The 19,910-nt window shown below is 39.8% G+C and overlaps 2 protein-coding genes across 7 annotated transcripts; one reads left to right on the plus strand and one right to left on the minus strand.

Moving 5' to 3' along the window:
• Nucleotides 1–2,514: 2,514 nt before the first annotated feature.
• LOC149134056 (uncharacterized) lies at nucleotides 2,515–8,949 on the minus strand. Of its 2 annotated transcripts, none has more exons than XM_089357414.1 (2): nucleotides 7,125–8,949; nucleotides 2,515–2,836 (listed from the first exon to the last, which is right to left on the minus strand). In XM_089357414.1, the coding sequence occupies exon 1, from the start codon at nucleotides 8,576–8,578 to the stop codon at nucleotides 7,790–7,792; it is 789 nt and encodes a 262-aa protein (XP_089213540.1). In that variant the 5' UTR covers nucleotides 8,579–8,949; the 3' UTR covers nucleotides 2,515–2,836; nucleotides 7,125–7,789. The 2 variants fall into 2 exon arrangements, with proteins under 2 accessions (XP_089213540.1, XP_089213541.1); XM_089357415.1 differs by lacking the exon at nucleotides 2,515–2,836 and adding an exon at nucleotides 2,927–3,531.
• LOC106881547 (uncharacterized) lies at nucleotides 8,914–14,852 on the plus strand. Of its 5 annotated transcripts, none has more exons than XM_014931975.3 (2): nucleotides 8,914–9,053; nucleotides 12,842–14,852. In XM_014931975.3, exon 2 carries the CDS (start codon nucleotides 13,291–13,293, stop codon nucleotides 14,656–14,658), a length of 1,368 nt encoding a protein of 455 aa, XP_014787461.1. In that variant the 5' UTR covers nucleotides 8,914–9,053; nucleotides 12,842–13,290; the 3' UTR covers nucleotides 14,659–14,852. The 5 variants fall into 5 exon arrangements, with proteins under 5 accessions (XP_014787461.1, XP_052826554.1, XP_014787460.1 ...); XM_052970594.2 differs by having other exon boundaries at nucleotides 8,966–9,057; XM_014931974.3 differs by lacking the exon at nucleotides 8,914–9,053 and adding an exon at nucleotides 9,655–9,785.
• Nucleotides 14,853–19,910: the final 5,058 nt, after the last annotated feature.

Below are 19,910 nucleotides of genomic sequence, written 5' to 3' on the forward strand. Positions count from 1 at the left end.
CTTGTCGATTTGGGACGGGGAACGTTCTTTCACATCCCGCGTGGTTGTTTTCTTCTGTTAGTCATTCAGGAGGAATTTCAACCATGTTTTGTGGTCTGCTACCACAACAGCTCCTTTATAGGATCCAGTTAGCTCAAGACATCATCAAGAGAAACCACATCTGGTTTCGGCCCCTACTCCTCTACAAGGCCTATGTGCTGTTCTTAAGAAATGTCTGGTATTCCATTGGTCACGAATTTCTTTCAATTAAGCTGAGTGAAACACTATACTGTTGTCCATCAACAACTCATCAACTGGCCCCCTCTCTAGGAATACCGCATTTAGGACCTCTACAGTTTCAGCCACAGCTTCCATCCTAATTTCCTTCCATATTGCCATCTTTCCCGGTCCACCATCAATCATTGAAAGGTATTGCCTTCCTTGATAGTGTGTCATATCTATTGCCAACTTCTTCCAATCTTCTCCAACCTGAATCCTTCCTGCCTTATACACACTTGGTGTGGGGTCTATAGACTGGCATCTGTTGCAGCACTGCAACACTTTCTAAACACTTTCCTTGGTAACATTAGGGTCCACCTTCCTGGCCAGGAACAGGGTCCAGTCTACACCCATATGGTTCATGCTGTGCAACCTCCTCAACTCTGAGCCCTCCAGGCAACATGCTGCAGCCACCACACTCTGTACATCCTGTACCACCACCAACCAGGGATTTTCACCATGGTTAGCACATCTGCCTTATTCTTTTCTGAGGGCGCAAACACTACCTGTAGCTTCAAGCCAAACTCATTGCCAGCTCTCTGAGGATTCGAAACGGCTGCTTCACTATCATTTCTGCGCCCCATTTTGTGCAGATTCTCCTTTGATTGCTGATCACTGATGCCATCCACTTACTGTGGCCAAGTCAGTTCCAATTTCCAACATGTGCAGCCCCGGTCTCAGCGCCAAGTTCACACCATTTTCACTGTTGATCCGTATTGAAATAATTTACGAACATTGAACTGTTGGAACCTGGGTGAATTACTTGCTGAGCTGTGTATGTAGAGAGATGATGTTGAGGACATGATAGTGGCGATGAAGAAGGTTGCTGTAATGTTGTTGGACGAAGTTGGTAAGTCTCAACATGGCTACTGTGGTGGTGTTGTCTGACATTGTCGCTGGAACTGGCTGTGTCTTTGTGGTCAGTGGTTTAGACCTTAAGAGGTCTGGAACCAAAGATCCCGGAATGAAGAAAAGCTGAGTTTTTATAAGGAGCTGTAGGCTCAAACAGTGTGGTAAACAGACTGTCCCACATGATCCTATTTAGAGACTCTGACTGGTTATACATGGTAAGTTGGTGCAATCGAGTAAGAGACAAATTGTGCCAATACCAACCAATCAGAGTAGTGGACACAATGGGATCCAAATAGTGGCCAAAGGCTAGCTCTTCCTTGCTATGTTTGAATGCACATATATATAATAAATGAGAGGAATTTCACTAGAGTCTATGCTACACTAGTATATGTGTAGCCTCTTTTAATTTTTGTATTTTCTAGTGGTGTTCTCTGTCAATTATTTTAATTTCATCTCACTGCCATTTTTCTATACATGATTGGCTATACCTGATTTTTCAACATCCTCTTGTGTCACAGCTTTATGATGTTCCTCTACCCTTACTTTAAGGGGGCAGTATGTTTCATCTTTGTATAGCCTACCACAACTGCACGGGATAGATTACATGCAGGTTTTGGTCATATTCTCTTTTATAGGTGGTTTTACTTGGAGAAGATATTTGCGAAGTGTTGTATTGCTCTTGAATACTGTCCTGATGTCATATGGGCTGCATATCTTTTGTATCTTTTCCAAGAGGCCTTTAACATAGGGTAGACAGACTGTGCTCAATTTATGGGTTTCATCCTCTCTCCTCTTCCTAGTTGGAGTGGATAGTATGTTCTTTGGGTAGTTGTTGCATAGCAGATTGTTTCTTAGCCTGATCATTTCTTCCTGCTGTGTATCAGCATCACTACTTATAGTCTTTGCTTGATGTTTTACTTGAATGTATTAAAAACTACCTACTTCAGAGAACTGATATATATCAACAGGATTAGGGTTTAGCTATGGGTTGACTACTATCACCAGTAATAGCCAATATATACATGGAATACTTTGAGAATTTGGCTTTAGGATCAACATCACTAAAGCCAACCTTATTCTTATTCTTGCAGCTATGCACTCAGAGCATCCACAGCCACTATTAGCTTGTCCCCCTGGCATTTGATGAAGTCTATTTTCTGTGCATTTTTAGTGTTTATTGTACCTATGCACCTTTCACATACAAAAATTATTTTCCCAGTTAACCTTCCTCTAATATTGCTGCACCTCTTATGTGTACATAGCCTGCACAAGGTACATCTTATGGAATTTCTACATAAGCCTTTCCTACAAATCAAGCCATGCCATTGTAGGAAGAGAGGTTGGCACTGGATGGGTGCCACACAATTCCTTACATAAACATGGAAGAAAATAGCGTAACAAGAATATCCGAACAAATAACAATATTTATTTTCCGTCTGTACAAACGTTACATCTTGGGACAATCAGTAGCCAGGTCGCCTTGGTGTGGAAGCAGCAGAGTTGATTTAATCACAATTGTGAAGGCATTCTTCACAGGTTAGCCAACATCATGTGGCGTCTTCAGAATTCCAGCTACATGAAGCTGGCACTGGGTTACCATTTAGTAAACGTCCATGCAAACGTCGGACTGCACGTTGGAATCACGTTGGGTATGACTGCGTGATCACGTCAGAGTCATTGGTTTGTAAGGACTGCGCGATCAGGAGAGGATGACGAGGAATGGCTCCTTTAGCACATCGCACGGTTGATACAAATAAAAAATACGAAAAGAGGATAAATGAGTATAAGTGCCAGAAGGAAAAGAGAGACACAACCGTTAGAAGGTTTAAGAGAAGGTTTTATTGATATGTCAACATGTGTGTCTGTGTGTGTGACATATAAACATAATAGACGGGTCGTCATGTAAACAAAGTGTATGTGTATACAAACATAGATGTATGTGTGTGCAAGAAATACAGAGCCTAGAAAAGAGTCTATAAGGATGTTAGGAGAAAGTCCAGGCACAAGGATGATAAATACCAGTTCATAGTCAAGGTACACAGTAGTTGAAGTGCTGTATCAAGATGTTGTGGCGGCAATGCAGAGCCACATGTCGTGTAAGAAGTTGAGGCTTCAATGCTGTGGCCGGTTACTTGGTACAGGAATTCTCGCAGGTTGTATCCGCTGTTAACCATGATGAAGCAACTCACAGTGTGGAGAAGAGCTGTGCAAGCGTTGCTGGTTGGTGTGTACATAGAGGAGTTGATGTAGATGCTAAGAAGCTGGTGGTGGCGACGATGATGGAGTGTCCTGAATGCTGTTGAATGAAGTGTTGGTGTTCTCCATGAGGCTGCTGTTGTCGTCGCTGGAACTGGCTGTGTGCTCTGTGGTCAGCGACTAGACCTCAGAAGGTCTGGAGCTGGACTGAATTTCTTTATTCTCCTAATACAAGGATACATAGAGGGGACAAACAAGGACAGACAAGAACATATATATGGGTCAGTCAAGCTTTTACGAATGATTCAGTACGAATGGGTTTATACAATGTAGATGATATGATATAATCTAATATGATATAATATATGTTAAAAATTTAAATGTCTCTTTCGGGTTTTGGGTTAGTGCATTAACCCACTGGTTGATTTCCTCTTGGTAACTCTGCTCCTCTATGCCCGGACCGGCTGTGTTAGCACGGCTCCTTGCATACACATCTTTCTTATGATTTCCTTCCAGCTTTTCGTGAACACTCTTTGCGGCAGGCTCTTCCTCTCCAGACGGATCTTGAAAGCAAGATGGGCGGTGAAGTAATTCACTAGCACTCGTCCGGAAATGAACTGTCCTGTCGCAATCCCTTTCATCCTTATCTTCCATACCGTTTCTTTCAATATGGTTATTACACAGAGAAATACCGCCTTCTTTTCTTTGGTGAAAGAGGAAGGTGGTACAATCTTTATCATGGACTCAGTCAAGAGCCATACTCCTTCCATATCCGACATCAGCTATTCGGCATAGGCTATCAACTCCCTCAGCTCCTCACAGTGTACAAAGGCATGTGAACCCGTTTCACTGGCATGCCCGCACGTCGGATATGTGGGGGAGGTGTCATAATCATGCCTTGATAACCTTTCCCGAACTGGTAAGGCTGATTGGTTGCACAGCCAGGTCAAGGATTTCTGGTAGTTATCCAGAAATCTCGACTCGAAGGTCCTCCCAAACAGGCTGGCTAGCTGCCTCTTATCGAAGCCCAGAGTCTCCCCCAGGACATCATCAGACTTATGTTCTACCAACCCACTATAAATATCCGCTGTGGTAACTCTGCTGTCAGCATCGCTCACCCGGGAGAAGAGGGAAAGTGCTTATTTGCACTCCACCTGCCATTCCCCCATCTTGGATCTCTGCCTGATCCATGCTCCTAAGTCCACAAGGGACTCACACTTTGGGAAGACCTGCTCGGCAAGCATTGACCACACCTGCTCACCATCTAGGTGGCACCGAAGATGTCTCAGCCTCAGTGTGTACTTGCGCATCATCAGCCAGGGCATCCCCAGCCCACCTTTTAACGGTTTCTGGCAACAGATGGAGCACCTCACAAGTAGAGTTTTACTTCCCCACAAAAAGTGGAAAAAGGATCCGCTCCAGCTTGTTCAGCCACGAATCGGGGCAAGGCACGACAGTTAGGTGGTAGGTTATCACCGATGCTATGAACATCTGCCCTTCCCAACAAGGATAACCTCCTCCCAGACCACTTCTGGGTTATGGCTGTCACCTTGCTCGCCACCTCACTCCAGTTCTTCTCCACCTGGAGGTTCGGTCCAAACCAGACCCCGAGCATTTTAACTGGGCCCTCCATCCAGTGCCCGACGACACTGTTGGGAGGCATCGACTTTCCCCACCAGGTGCCGAGTTGCAAGCCGACTGATTTTTCCTGGTTAATTTTAGCTCCTGTCACCGTCTCGTATCCTTTCATGGCGTCTTCTATTCGAGGTAGATGCCCTTCATCAGACACAGTGATGGTGACGTCATCCGCAAAGATCATGCAGGTCCACCCCTGTGTCCCTCAATCTCTGCAGTAATGGCTCGAGCACCAACACATACAGAACCGGGGACAGGGGGCAGCCCTGGCGAACCGAACACTCGATCGTGAATGGGTTTGAGAAGAACCCATTCACCTGGACTATTGATTCGATATTGCCGTACATGACTTTAATCCAGCCTCGGAAGGTTGGGCCAAATCTGGCCACCCAGAGGACTGCCGCCAGGTATCCATGGTCAACCCTATTGAATGCCTTAGACTGGTCTAAATTCACCAGTGCCCCACCGTTGCCATGCATTTTACCCACCCGCTCTATGGTGTAGCAAATGAGGTGAAGGTTGTCCTGTATCGTCCTTCCTGGGATGGCACATGTCTGTGCTTCCCCCACCAGGTCACCCATGACAACCCTAACTCTCTTCGCAAGCACCTTGGCCAAAATCTTTAACTCTGTGTTTAGCAGAGTTATGGGCCTAAAATTATTAACTTTGTCCCCTTTGCTCAGGTCCTTCCTGATCAGTGTCACCACTCCTCGGCTCACAGCTTTGGGAATCCTCCCATTCTGCTGCCAATTCGTGTACACACTGGCCAGTATGTCCCCGAACAAGTCTGGCATGCTACTATAAAATTCGTAGGGAAGACCATCCAGACCCGGTGACTTGTCTCTGGGGCACTTGGACAGTACCTCTCTGATCTCCTTGGCTGTGATTGGTCCTTCACAGCTCTCAGCATCACGGGCCGAAAGACACAGGCCGCCGGCCAGAAAAATGCTGTAAGGTGTTCCCATGGTCCAACGTTCTGTCCCTCCTGAACAACGCGGCAAAGTGCTTGTAAAAGGCCTTACATATCTCCTCTTGTCCTTGGATCTCCTGTCCAGACTCATCTGCCAAAGACCCAATTGTAGCATAGATGCCACAATGGGTTTCTTCCGAGCGAGCCCATCTAGCAACATTGATACCTTCATGGCCCATTGCACGTGTCCTAGCCCGGACTCTGCATCCTTTGTGTTTGGCATTGAGATGTCAGTCCACTGCCAACACTTGTGACACAGAACCCGTTCTCAGTGCCTCTTCTAATACCTTAGCTAATTCCCTTTCTAGTTTGCTAAATCTAATTGACTCAATTCGAAGGGCTCTTTTGAGGGCACTCAACCACCAGTTGTTGATCACAGCACCGGTAAGTGCCCTCTTCACTAAAACCTTAATCTGGCTACGGTAAGCTTCGCAATCCAATAAAGTCTTGTTCAGCTTCCCTGTTTATGCATCTTATCTATATTCACCCTACACATCACTAACTTGTGATATGTGTAGGGTACATAGGTAAACTGTGGACAACTAAATCTATGCTTGTCTCTAGTACTTACGACTATCCTGTCTATATAAGACCTGACTGATCCGTTGTTTCTTGCCCAGGTCCACACTGGAATATTCGGGTGATCAAGTCTATATCGACCTGCCAGCCTGAAGCGTTTCAGCAGATTGGTGAGGCATGAGTTCCCCTTTCTATCCTTCGAGCCCATGCTATCCAGGTGTGCATCCAGTATAGCGTTAAAGTCACCTAGTACAACTACTGTCCTCGATGTCACCAGGAAATTCTCCAGGTGTTGAAAAAAGTCAACCAGTTTGCCTGCATTACCAGGTGCGTAGATGCCCACCATCCTGAAGGCCTTACCACTGTATGTCAGATCCAGAACGACCAACTCACTTTCTGGGTCCATGAAGATTGTACGTATCTGCATGACCAAGCTTTTTCGGATCAAGACAGCCACCCCTCTGCTCCCTCCCTCCCGGCTAGGAGAAATTATTTTCTCGTAGTCTTTCAGGAGGGCCGAGAAGGCCTGCAGCTTGTCCAGCCGGTCTCTGTAATAACCATCACATCTATACAATGTGACCTGAGGTCGTCGAGGAGGCACGCCTGCATCCTCTTCGAGTTCAGGCCACACACATTCAAACATGCAATGTTTAACATGGCATTCCAAGTCATAGAAGAAAGGAAAGTCACTTACCATTTTATCTTCCCAGGGGAATGGTTCTCAAGACATTTGAGACCATTCCCCTACTTTCATCCTTTTCATTCAGAAAGGATTCAACCAGCAGATCGAATGCTTTTTTTAGGTTCTTAAAGATACAAATGTCTTTAAGGTGGAGTTTAGATACATCATAGTAAAGTGTTCTAACAACTTTTGCTATGATTATCGGGCTCTGTTTATAGTCGTTTCTATATACAGATGAATCTAGATGGGGTCTATTGACCCCATCTAGATAGATGTTTTTGGATTTGTAAGCAACCGTTACTAAATCTTTTGTTTTAGGAATACTTATAGGTATGTCTATGAACGACATTTTCTTTTCCTTCTTTTTCTTTTCTATTTTCCCAGGCTTTGGGACCTTGCTCTTCGGGACATGTTCCTTATTCGTTTTCTTGGGTCTTTTCCTCAAACATACTTTATAGCCACCTGTGGGCTCTTGTGTTTCTTCCTCGCTGTCTGTGATAAATTCATACAAGGCGGTCACTCTTGGCTGGATGAACTCCTGGTAACAGCCTCCATGGCTGGGAGTTCGCCCTCTTTGGTAGGTGCATTCTTGGTTATGGCCTCCGTGGCCGGGAGTATACCTTCTTTGGTTCCTGCAGGGGTCGCGGGTGCAACCTCTTTTACTTTTAGTTTTTCCTTTAGTTTCTTGGTTGTCGATGTTCCCTCCTGGCGGTCATCTTCCTTGGAGGTGGGGTAGAGGTAGACTGGTCTACTTTTTTGTTGTCCGGACATTTTTCTTTTATGTGGCCTTTCTTACCGCACTTAAAACAGTGTGGCCTTCTGCCTTCCACGTGTATAGGAATGCTTATGTCCTCCATAACTATTGTTTCAGGCAATTCTTCTAAATCATTAGTCGTGGTTTGTGCCAGGATCTCAAGGGTCTGGCCCTGCCAATTTTGAGGTCCATCTCTTGTAATCTGTATGATTTTAATTTTATCTTCCCTTTTGAATAGCAGGGTAGCCACAATCCAGCCTACCTCTACTTCTGGAGGGATATTTTTAATCTTTATCTGGGACGTCCTATGTCCCAGATATAAAGAAAGTAGAAGAATTTTGCCACTCTGCAAGGTTCGAGTCGAATACTCCTTCACCCGCTCTGTTGACTCGAACCATGCTTCTATCATGGCGAATTTCGTGCCTCTCATTAAATATTTAATTTCACGCATAGTGGCGCCAAGACACTTCTCTATAGAGCTTTCCTCTAAGTGTTCAAATCTCTTGGATTCCATGTTGTAACTTTTGTATACTATAGTTTTTTCATTAATCTTATTTTGTAATTCACTTGTTGGCGTAATTTTTGACTCACTGTCCTTTTCAGAGATCATGCCCAAAAAAGCTTGAATCTCTTCAACTTCTAAATTAATTTGTTCCTGGCCGCCGACAGCCACCGCAAAATTCAGTGTTGACCTTTCTTCCATAAAAGCCATTTTCACAATTTTTTAAACAATTCTGTATAACGGAGCACAAAAAATAACAATTTTCCAAAAAAAGGAAAAACAGTTCAACAATTCACAAAGAATTCCTTCACCCAAAGGGAGAGGGTCACAGTTCACAAAATGTTATAACAATAATATAACAATGCTTCTCTTACAGGAAACCAACAAGCCCAAATATAACAATGACAGCAATATTTTAACACAACAACCGACCTTACGGTGAAAGCAATCAAGAATCGAATCCAAGAAAAGTCTGGCTATTTATAAGATACTATTGGCTCAAAGTAGAGTTCAGAAAGACTGTCCCACGTGATCTTATCTGAAGGTTGTGATTGGTTGGGTTTCACCCTGACGCGAAATAGAACAGGAGACTAAACGCACCAATACCAACCAATCAGAGTGGTGGACACAACAGGGTCCAAAAGAGCAGCCGAAAGCTAGCTGGTTTCTGTGCCCCACATGATCAGTAGGTAACAATTTTTCATATTCATAAGATATTACTTATGATTACTCATAATGATTATGAATCTGAAATCTTTTCCTCTGCTCCATTTCGATGTGGGTGCTTCTATATGTATTACATTTATGTCTCCGCTAGCCAGATTTACTGAAAGTCCTAAACTAATCAGACTGAGTAGCTGGTGGCCTGGTTAAACTCTCTTACCTTAATATCACTGGTGGCATAATTTAAGTGTTCCTAAAATATGTTAATACATTTGAAGACAGCTTCAATTTACATTCGACCCAGGTAAATCAAAAAAATATCAGCCGGCAAAAGAAGTATTAAGTTTCAGTGAGAAAGACTCTACGTGGTCGATCGATTTTTAGAAATAGCAGTCAAATCCTTCCTCATTTCACATCTTAATATCATAAAAAAACACATTCGACAGAATAGTCCTAGATTAAAAAGAAAAAAGTGGTCACAGTTGGAATGCTTTAATCATAGCTCTGCTCGTTGGATTAAACAAGCTATGATACTCTATTATACAGTTATATATTTCTAAATGGAACGGTGGATGAAAACATAAAATCAGCTTTATTTGCTGCATTGTTCCTTGATACGAATCTGTGGCTAAAGGGGTTAGAGGCTGCATGATTGTTGATGTCAAATAAGCTTGAAAACCCGTTTTGCAACGAGATCGCTAATAGTTTGGTAAAAAGACACAACACACCGATTCACTGTTTATATCTGAAAACAGTAAGTTGACATAGCTTCGTTTTAAGACAGTGATATTGTAAGTAAAAGAATTAAGTTTCACTTCGAGCAACATTTATTTAACGGAAAAAAAAACATGATTTACAAAATTAGTAAAATATAGTGAAAAAGAAAATTAGAGTAAATATAAAGACAATCTTTAAAATATGTATATTTATATATTTTTTATAAATATATTTATATTTAGATATAAATAACTATAAACAAAATAAAGAGGCAGGCAGACTCCCTCAATTACTCATTGCACCAAGAGACACTGGGCATATGACTACAGTTTGGTGCCCTGTTCCCGACTTTATTTCTTAATTTGGTTAATGTTTACAACTTGACTCGGATCTTGTGAATTTTCCGAAGTCCTCTCCCCACCCCTTGGAAAATCCTAATGTATGCTGTTTGAAAGGTATTTCTATAAAATTTCATTGAAAAAAACACCATTTTTCTAAAAGCTATGAGGGAAAAACTCTGATCTTGCGAATTTTCCGAGGTCCTCTCCCCACGCTCCCGTTGCTTTGCGCGCATTTCTTTTTTTTTTCATATTCGTTTCCTACACATTTTTTTACACCCATTGCACTATGTTTTTCTGATTTTTTGTTTGCGGGTCAATAAAACTTTGCAGGAATACATTTGGAAGATGTAGATTACGATTATGATAGTGAAACTTTTTAAAATTGAATTTTCTTTTATCCCAGAAATTCATATCTTTTTTAACCTGCAATAACGTGTTTGTTAACGTAAATGTGGAGAATTACGACGTAATTTAAAAAAAGAAGGTGGGGGATGTATGAAAACATCAGAGGTTACGTGAACTACCGACGAAACGAAAATGTAATATTGTTTACTTTCATTTTAGAAACGTATGTTACGAAAAAAAATTAGGTAACTTAAAAGTATTTAATGGGAAAAAAATTATCGTGAGATTTAATGAAGTATAAGAGTGTGCAGAAAAACTGACACTGTCAAGTACAACAAGTGTTCCTGTCGATCCGATCAACAGAACAGCCTACTCGTGAAATTAACGTGCAGGTAGCTGAGCACTCCACAGACACGCGTACCCATAACGTAGTTTTTAGGGAGATTGAGCGTGACATCGAATGTGACAAGGCTGGCCCTTTGAAATACAGGTATTACTCATTATTGCCAGCTGACTAGACTGGAGTAAAGTGAAATAATGCACCGCCGGTAATTGAACTTACGACCTTACGGTTTTGTGCCGAATGCCCTAACCACTACGCTACGTGCCTTCACTTATACTACATAAATTCGAAAATGTACGACTGATTCACATTAAGGCGAAAGCAAAGAATACGCATACCCGGTGTTTATGGTTAAGATTAGGGTTAGGTGCTGTTGGGTCTGTTCCTGCTTCTGCTGCTGCTATTATTGGTACTGACATCCTGCTTCTGTGTTAGCCTTTAGGGGAGCTGCTGCTATTAGGGTCGGCCAGTACCTCAATCCCTAAATATTTTTGAGATTGCCCTAAGCGGTAATTACATAGAATTGAGACATATAACACCGAAAAAAAAAAAGATATTTCCTCCTTGGATACAGTAATTATATGATACTGAACATGCACAACATTACAGCTTGTAAGATACAAGCACAAGCAATTTCAGTTGCATGTTGAATAGTACAGCAGCTAATGGATCTTAGAAAAAATTGTTTATATTGTTTCTAATGCGTTATATAAATCCTACCTTTTCAAAAACTTCAGTCTCTTATCAGGCAAATTAACAAAATTCTTTAATATAATAAAACAGTATTATGAATATATCTAAATTTATTCACCAAAATGATCGATTTTTAAAACTTAGTTCTTACTATAAAAAGATTCTCTCTCTCTCTCTCTCTCTCTCTCTCTCAGAGTTCTGATAAGTGGAAGGCAGTCCATGAGGCAAAGGAACAGCTGAAACATAAATCTCTTTTTGGGAATGTAGTATAGGGTAGGGCTGAACTCAAGTACAACAACCTGATTTGACATGACCAATAAAAAGTAAAATTCAGGGAAGTAGAGTGGCGGCAGTACAGAAACAGGTTGCCTGGATGAAGTGGAAGCAGAGGATCAGTTCATCCAACAAATGTACATGGAGCATAGTGAAAACATCTGTATGCCCTCTGTTTTCTAAGACATGGGCCTTCAAATGCATCCTAAGCAGCTGCTCCAAGGCACTGGGTGAAGGACACTCACTAGAGACATTGCTATGTCCTCAAGATTATTATTGAGGCATTCACAAGGGAATCTGTAATAGTAGAAATATTCATACTGCAGCTGTGAAGATTGACTTTGTTAATGAAAGAGGGCAGCTGAAGGAAAGACACAAGAATAGCTCTGATAGTTTGCTTTCCACAGCATGTGACTGGGTGATGGAAGTTGACCTTGAGAAGTAGTTAAAATTTTCATCACCTATCAATCAATCCTCATAAAAATCATCTTGATTTCTGTGAGGACTGATCTTAATTTCTGAGGATGTCTCAAAAGTGGCAACCAAAAATTTCTGAAATAGCATCCTGTTGTAGAATGACTGAACACATCAACTAATATAATTCTCAGTAGACAATATCTAAAAGAAGAGAATGGAAATTTTTTTGATAATAGGTATATATGGTAGAAATATTGTGAAATATTTTTTATGAGTAACATTATGAACATAATTTTTCTGCTTCTCTGTCTGGAATGTGTACAACATGATTCTAGGTTCTTAATTAAACTTGGGCAAATTCAAAATGAAGTTTCCATCAGCCATGTAATGAATAGCTACATTTTTGGAGAGAGAATGCTATCATCCATTATTCTGTAGTATATAATTGTAAACACTCTGAAAGTATGTGTAGTTTGTAAATATACGGTGGTGCTCCAGCATGACTGCTGCTGCATGGCTGATATGAATAAAAAAATATAGCTTGTATGATGTAAAGTTCAGTCATTTGGTAAAGATTTGTTTCTAAAGGTTATCAATATAGAAATGTATTCAAATTTCCACTATTGAATCTCTACTTTTTAAGTATCTTCCATATCTTACACTGTTTCTTTATTATTTCAGAATGCCAGATGAAGTTGACATAAAATAACATTTTACTGCGAGTACATAATATCTATTATCTTTTAATGACTAAAGGAAGGCTTTATACAACAGACTTAACCCTGATTATATGAATATATGGTAGAAATATTGTGAAATATTATTTATGAGTAACATTATGAACATAATTTTTCTGCTTCTCTGTCTGGAATGTGTACAACATGATTCTAGGTTCTTAATTAAACTTGGGCAAATTCAAAATGAAGTTTCCTGCATATTCAAATCTCAGCAAACATAACTGTTGATGAAAATATAACAGTAAAAATACTTGTTAAGAATAAAATATTAAAACAGAAAGTAGAAATACCTCTACATATTGTGGTGAGAGAAGAAAAATTATGGAAAATGAATTATTTAAGAATCCGATTAAATAGAAAACATAGTCTAAAAAGATTGGTTTATCAAATGAAATGTTGAAAGAAATAGGAAAGTATTCACATAGCAGTGAAATCTGTAAAATGTCATTCTCTAGAAAAAATAATTTAACTACTCACCAGCATACTCATAGAAGAAAAAGACTTTATCAATGTGATATCTGTGGTAAATCATTTTCTGTGAATAGTAACTTCACTAATCACAAATGCATTCATACAGGTGAGAAACCACACAGCTGTGATATCTGTGGTAAATCCTTATCCCGGAATCACAGCTTAACTATACATAAACGCATTCATACAGGAGAGAAACCATATCACTGCAATATCTGTGGTAAATCATTCTCTGAAGGAAGTGCCTTAACTACACACAAACGCATTCATACTGGAGAAAAACCATATCCCTGTCATATCTGTGGTAAATCATTCTCACAGATATCTACCTTAACTAAGCACAAACGATTTCATACAGGAGAACAACCATACCACTGTGATATCTGTGGTAAATCATTCTCGGCAAGAAGTAACTTAACAACCCACAAACGTATTCATACAGGAGAGCAACCATATCACTGTGATATCTGCGGTAAATCATTCTCTGTAAAAAGTCACTTAACTGCTCACAAATACATTCATACAGAAGAGAAACCATATCACTGTGATATCTGTGGTAAATCATTTTCCCAAAGTGGTAACTTAACTACTCACAGACGTATACATACAGGAGAGCAACCATATCATTGTGATATCTGTGGCAAATCATTCTCAGCAAGAAGTAATTTAACTACTCACAAACGCTTTCACACAGGAGAGAAGCCATATCATTGTGATATCTGTGGTAAATCATTTTCTGAAAATGGTGTCTTAAGTAAACACAAACGCATTCATACAGGAGAAAAGTCATATCATTGTGATATCTGTGGTAAATCATTTTCACAAAAATCTAACTTAACTAAACACAACCGCTTACATACAGGAGAGAAACCATATCACTGTGATATCTGTGGTAAATCATTTTCTGGAAGTGGTGATTTAACTACACACAAACACATTCATACAGGAGAGAAGCCATATCACTGTGATATCTGTGGTAACTCATTCTCTCAAAAAAGTCACTTAACAATTCACAGACACATTCATACAGGGGAGAAGCCATATAACTGTGATGTTTGTGGTAAATCATTCTCTTTAAGAAGTCACTTAACCACTCATGAACGCATTCATACAGGAGAGAAGCCATATAATTGTGATGTCTGTGGAAAATCCTTCTATGCAAGTAGTAGCTTAACTAAACATAAACGCATTCATACAGGGGAGAAACCATATAACTGTGATATCTGTGGTAAATCATTTTCTCAGAGAGGTAACTTAACTACTCACAAACATATTCATACAGGTAAATAGTTTAACTAGACACATGTATATCAGAAGAAAAACCATACAACTGATACCTATATTAAATCCTTCTCTCAAAAAGTCACTTTACTAAACATGCATGTATTTATACTGGACATTAACTATATCAAATATCAATGTAAAAAAAAAACATAACAATAATGTATTTGCACAGAAAATAAAATAAAAGTGTGATAACAATCTTCCAACATCATATTTTATATTACCAGATATATTTATATTGGTGATATAACAATCTTTCAATATACTTGTGTGTGTGTGTATGAGGTTCTTGAGAAGTCCTGCTCACGTCAGCAAAACTGAGTTCTAGAAGTGCTGTGTTCCACCCACACATAAGAAAACTTTTCACACATCCTACTCCAACAAACCAAACTACATCTCTTCTCTTCCTTACATCTCTTTCATGCACTATGCTTATCTGTCACTCCTTAAACCTGTCCTCACGGCCCTGTTCACTGTATCATTGCTATCCAGTAGCTCCTCCACTCCATCTGTATACACCCAGGTTCTCACCACTCACTGCATTCCCCTGCCCCACTTTCTACTCACACTTCTTTGGCAATGTTCTGCCACTTGTATTATGACCCCTGTACTTGAAGGGTATGCCCTGGCACTTCTCACCATCTATCTTTCTTTTCCTGTACTTGACCATCCCATTTATATTCTGATTCCTCATCCCTTGTGAGTATGCCCAGCATTTTGCCACCATCTCTCTCCTTCTGCTCTCCCCTCAGGCTGGGTAACCATGTATCTCCTTGACAACAGCATACCTGTTTCTATCCTCATTCTCTCTCTCTCTCTCTCTCTTGCCAGGTAACCATGTACCTCCTCTACAGCAAGACACCTGTTTCTGTCTCTGTCTCACCTTTCATCATCTGACACAAGATCACCTCCTCCAATGCCCCCTCCCCTCTCAAAGGATCTTTGTCTTGTGAGTTACTTGATGACCTTGCCAGTGCTGGTGCCACTTAAAAAGCATCCAGTCCACAGTGTAAAGTGGTTGATATTTGGAAGGGCATCCAGCTGTAAAAACCTTGCCAAAACTGACTTTGCCTTTGCTCGTGCCATGTAAGAAGCTCTCAGTCCACTATGCTGGGTGATTGGTGTTAGGAAGGGCATCCAACTGTAAAAACCCTGCCAAAACAAACACAGAAATCTGGTGCTGGCTTCTACCTGACCAACTCCTGTCAAATTGTCCAACCCATGCTAGCATGGAAAGCAGATTTTAAACAATGATGATGATGATGATATATATGTAAGTATTAAAATAAACATTAACATTGGAAGCAATATTAAAACTGAATGACAATCTTTATATCCTACTTAAAATGGATGTATTATTAGAATACCAAATACTGTGGTATTTGCCTTGAGAGATCCTCTCATATAGATATATGGTGCTAAGAGCACAGATATCACTAGCAGACAAGAACTGTCTGGCATGGTCACTAGAACTGCCAGATCGTGTGATTTTGGTGTACTGCACTTCCTCAGTGGCAGCCTACCAACCAAATCTATGAGAAACAGTTCTCATCTACTAGTGACATGTCTGTGCTCTTAGCACCATATGTCTATTAGAGGATCTCTCAAGGTGAAAACATCCATATCTGTTTTCCATGCTGACATGGGTTGGATAGTTTGACCGGAGCTGTACCAGGCTCCATTGTCCATTTTAATATGGTTTCTACAGCTGGTTGCCCTTTCTAATGCCAACTACTTTACAGAGTGTACTGGTACTTTTTACAGACACCAACACCAGTGCTTCTTACATGGCACCATCACCATCAGGGTCACCAAGTACCTTGCAAGACAAAAAAAGAGATAGATAAAAGCAAAACCCCCTTAACTTGGAGTGAGGAGCAGTATTGAGATGAGGGTAGTTTTGTGCCAGTTGAGAGATTAAAGGTCTAGAAAAATAGATAGGTGTCTTGCTGTAGATACATGGGTACCCTGGTTGGAAAGGGAAGGAGGGTGAGTAAGTAAAGAAGAACAACAGAGAGAGATGAAGATAAGTCAAGACATGTTCTTTAGGGGCTTTGAGGGTGGTGAGAATAGGTGAAGTTATACAGAGGTGTGAACAGTATAGAGGTGACTAGCAAATTATGAAGAGAAATATAGGAGAGGCTCTGGGATGGGGATTACAGTAGATATGTGAGGGCATTGAGGATGATAGCAGATAAGCGAGGTGTTTATGATGGCGAACAGCCCAGGAGCTAGAAAAGATGTGATTGGTGGAGACAGTAGGCAGAGGAAAATAATGGGAAATGGAAGTGATTTGGGGTGGGGAAGAGAGATAACTGAGAAAGCTGGGAGATGTATGTGCTTATTTTATTCTCAAGTGATAGAGAAGTGTTAGGCATAAGGGGATGAAATGTGTAGGGGAAATGGTGGTTGGGCAGAACCCCTCATGGTCAAGCATTACCAAGGTGATTTTAGGATATTAATTTTGCACTGGTGGGCAGGTCTTCTTGAGTACAACACGGCGTCATATCTTGGTCCTTTGTCATCTCCTTCGTAAAGCTCAGCCTTCAGTACTTCATCTTATGTCTTCCTGGGTCTTCCTCTCTCACAAGTGCCATCCACTAAGTGATCGGCATTTCTTTATGCAATTGTCCTCATCCATATACATCACATGACCAAACTAACACAATCTTCTCTCTTGTACACTGCATCTCTTGCACTGGATACACTATGGAATTCCTGCCTACATCTTACCTACATGTAGAACAGGGCCATTTACCCTAAGTGGGTAGGGTCCTGTCTGTTTTCTTGCTTATAAGGACTTTGGTTTTTATTAACTTAAAAGCTCTGTGATTCCAGGTTTTGCTTCCACACCTGGAATTTCTCTTCTAGTTCTGTTACAGATTCTGCTATGAGAGCAAGATCATCAGCATATAATAGTTCCCATGGGCAGCTGATGTTAAATTCATTTGTTATGGTCTGGAGGATGATAATGAATAGGTGGGAACTGAGGGCTGAGCTTTGGTGAACACCTACCTTTACACTAAATTCATCACTGTACTCCTGACTAACCCTTACCTTTCTAACAACACCCCTGTACATGACCTGTACTGCTTTCACAAACCATTCATCTATCCCTAGCTTCTGCAGAGACCACCTTATTACAGAGTGATGTTCTCTGTCGAAGTCTTTCTTCACATATGTTTATATATCTTTTGTCATTTTTACTTGTTTCTATCATTTGACTGCAACCATGCTGGGGCAAAAATTTTAGTCAAACAAATCAACCCCAGTACTTTTTCTTTTTTTTTTTAAATCCTGGTACTTACTCCATCAGTCTCTTTTGTTGAACTGCTAATTTATAGCTGCATAAATGCACCAACACAAGTTGTCAAGCAGTGGTGGTGGACAAACACAGACACTGACACACATGCACATACATATACAGTAGGTTTCTTTCAGTTTCCATCAACCAATCCAGTCACAAGGCTTTGGTCAGGCCAAAGTTTAGTAGAAGGCACTTGTGCAAAGTGCTATATAGTGGGATTGAACCTGGAACCATGTGAATGGGAAGCAAACTTCTCAGCCATGCCATATATATATATATATATATTATTATATGCATTTATTTTCTCTTAGTTAATAATTAACTCCGACAAAATAAATTGGTTAATAGATACCAGGGTAGCAAAGATCACAAAATGACTGTGGTGTAACTCCTGTTTATGAGGTAGAAACTCCCTGTTATTTTGGCTATTTGAGTAAATATACAAATTTAATAAATGGAGTAATACGCATATGTTAAATGAATTCTTTTATTTCCAACATATGTTTCGAAGATTACAAATGGTTCCTTCCAAAGGAATAGGTGATGTTGATAAAGATGTAATCTTCTCTTCAGGGAAATACATAGGAACCAGCTTAACCGTAAGACATTTTAACCGAATGTGATAACTGCTTGACAACTTGTGTTGGTGCATTTATGCAGCTATAAATTAGTAGTTCAACAAAAGAGACTGATGGAGTAAGTACCAGGATTTAAAAAAAAAAAGAAAAAGTACTGGGGTTGATTTGTTTGACTAAAATTTTTGCCCCAGCATGGTTGCAGTCAAATGATAGAAACAAGTAAAAGATTGCTAGGTAACTTATTTGAAAAAACCGTTGGAGGTTGCAACGCTACGAGACAGTACGTTAGACAAGGAGGGAAGAAAAGAAGGAAAAAAGGAGTTTAGAATTGGGAGTTAATAAGATGATTTAAACCCGATAAAAATGGGAGAAGAATGTTTTATTGTATAATGGGACCGTAAAGGGGAGTTAATCTTGTATTTATACATGCAGTGTTGACATAAATGCCTATAAGTATATATATATATATATATATATATATATATATATATATATATACATAAGATGTAACATCTTAGCTCGTAAGTTACCTCATCATTTCGTATTTGTCTTGCTTTCATATGTTTATTTATGGATTCCCTGAAGAGGAATATATGAGGAATTCCAGCAGCTCTTACTTCTTTGTAGAAGAGCTCTCTCATATTTTGAAACGTGTAGGAATTAAAGGAACTTTTATTTATATGCGTTTTGCTCCATTTATTATTATTCATATATATATACATATATATGTGTACATATACATACACAAACATGCACACATACATACACACACATACACATACATATACATAGACACATACATTTGTACTTATATACATACAGTAGTCGTGTGGTGATGAATATTAAAGCAGTGCTATATGTATAGGAAAATGATGCTTATATTAACTAGTAAGATGTTAAATGATTGATAATTTATAAAGGTGATGGGTGGTCTATTAATCTACAGAGATAGATTGTGTTGTTAAGTTAGATGGAAATGAGAGGGGGCTAAAAAAAGGGGGTTAAAGGAGTAAAAATTACTTGTATAAACTAAGTTAATATTATTACCATAGTTTACTTCGATAATCACGTTCTGTATTTGTTGGTGCAAGGGTTTTCCAATAGATAAAATAAAATTTTATGTGGTGCAGTATTTTATACGTCATAAAGCAGAGAGAAGAAAATATTTATATGTTTTGAATTCATTTTACGATGAACGTAAACAAATGAACTAGGATTGCTTTCAGAATCTTAGATATGTCTAAGAAAGTTAAAGAAGAGAAATGAAATTCTTAGACGCAGAATCATGCCAATAATATAACCTAAAATAGGATAAATAACTCCTATCTTTGCTGAATAAAGTGAAAGCAGTAAATGAATGATATGGATGTACG

The sequence above is a fragment of the Octopus bimaculoides genome, chromosome 9 (assembly GCF_046866305.1).
Source record: "Octopus bimaculoides isolate indiv1 chromosome 9, ASM4686630v1, whole genome shotgun sequence".
Lineage (NCBI taxonomy): Eukaryota > Metazoa > Mollusca > Cephalopoda > Octopoda > Octopodidae > Octopus > Octopus bimaculoides.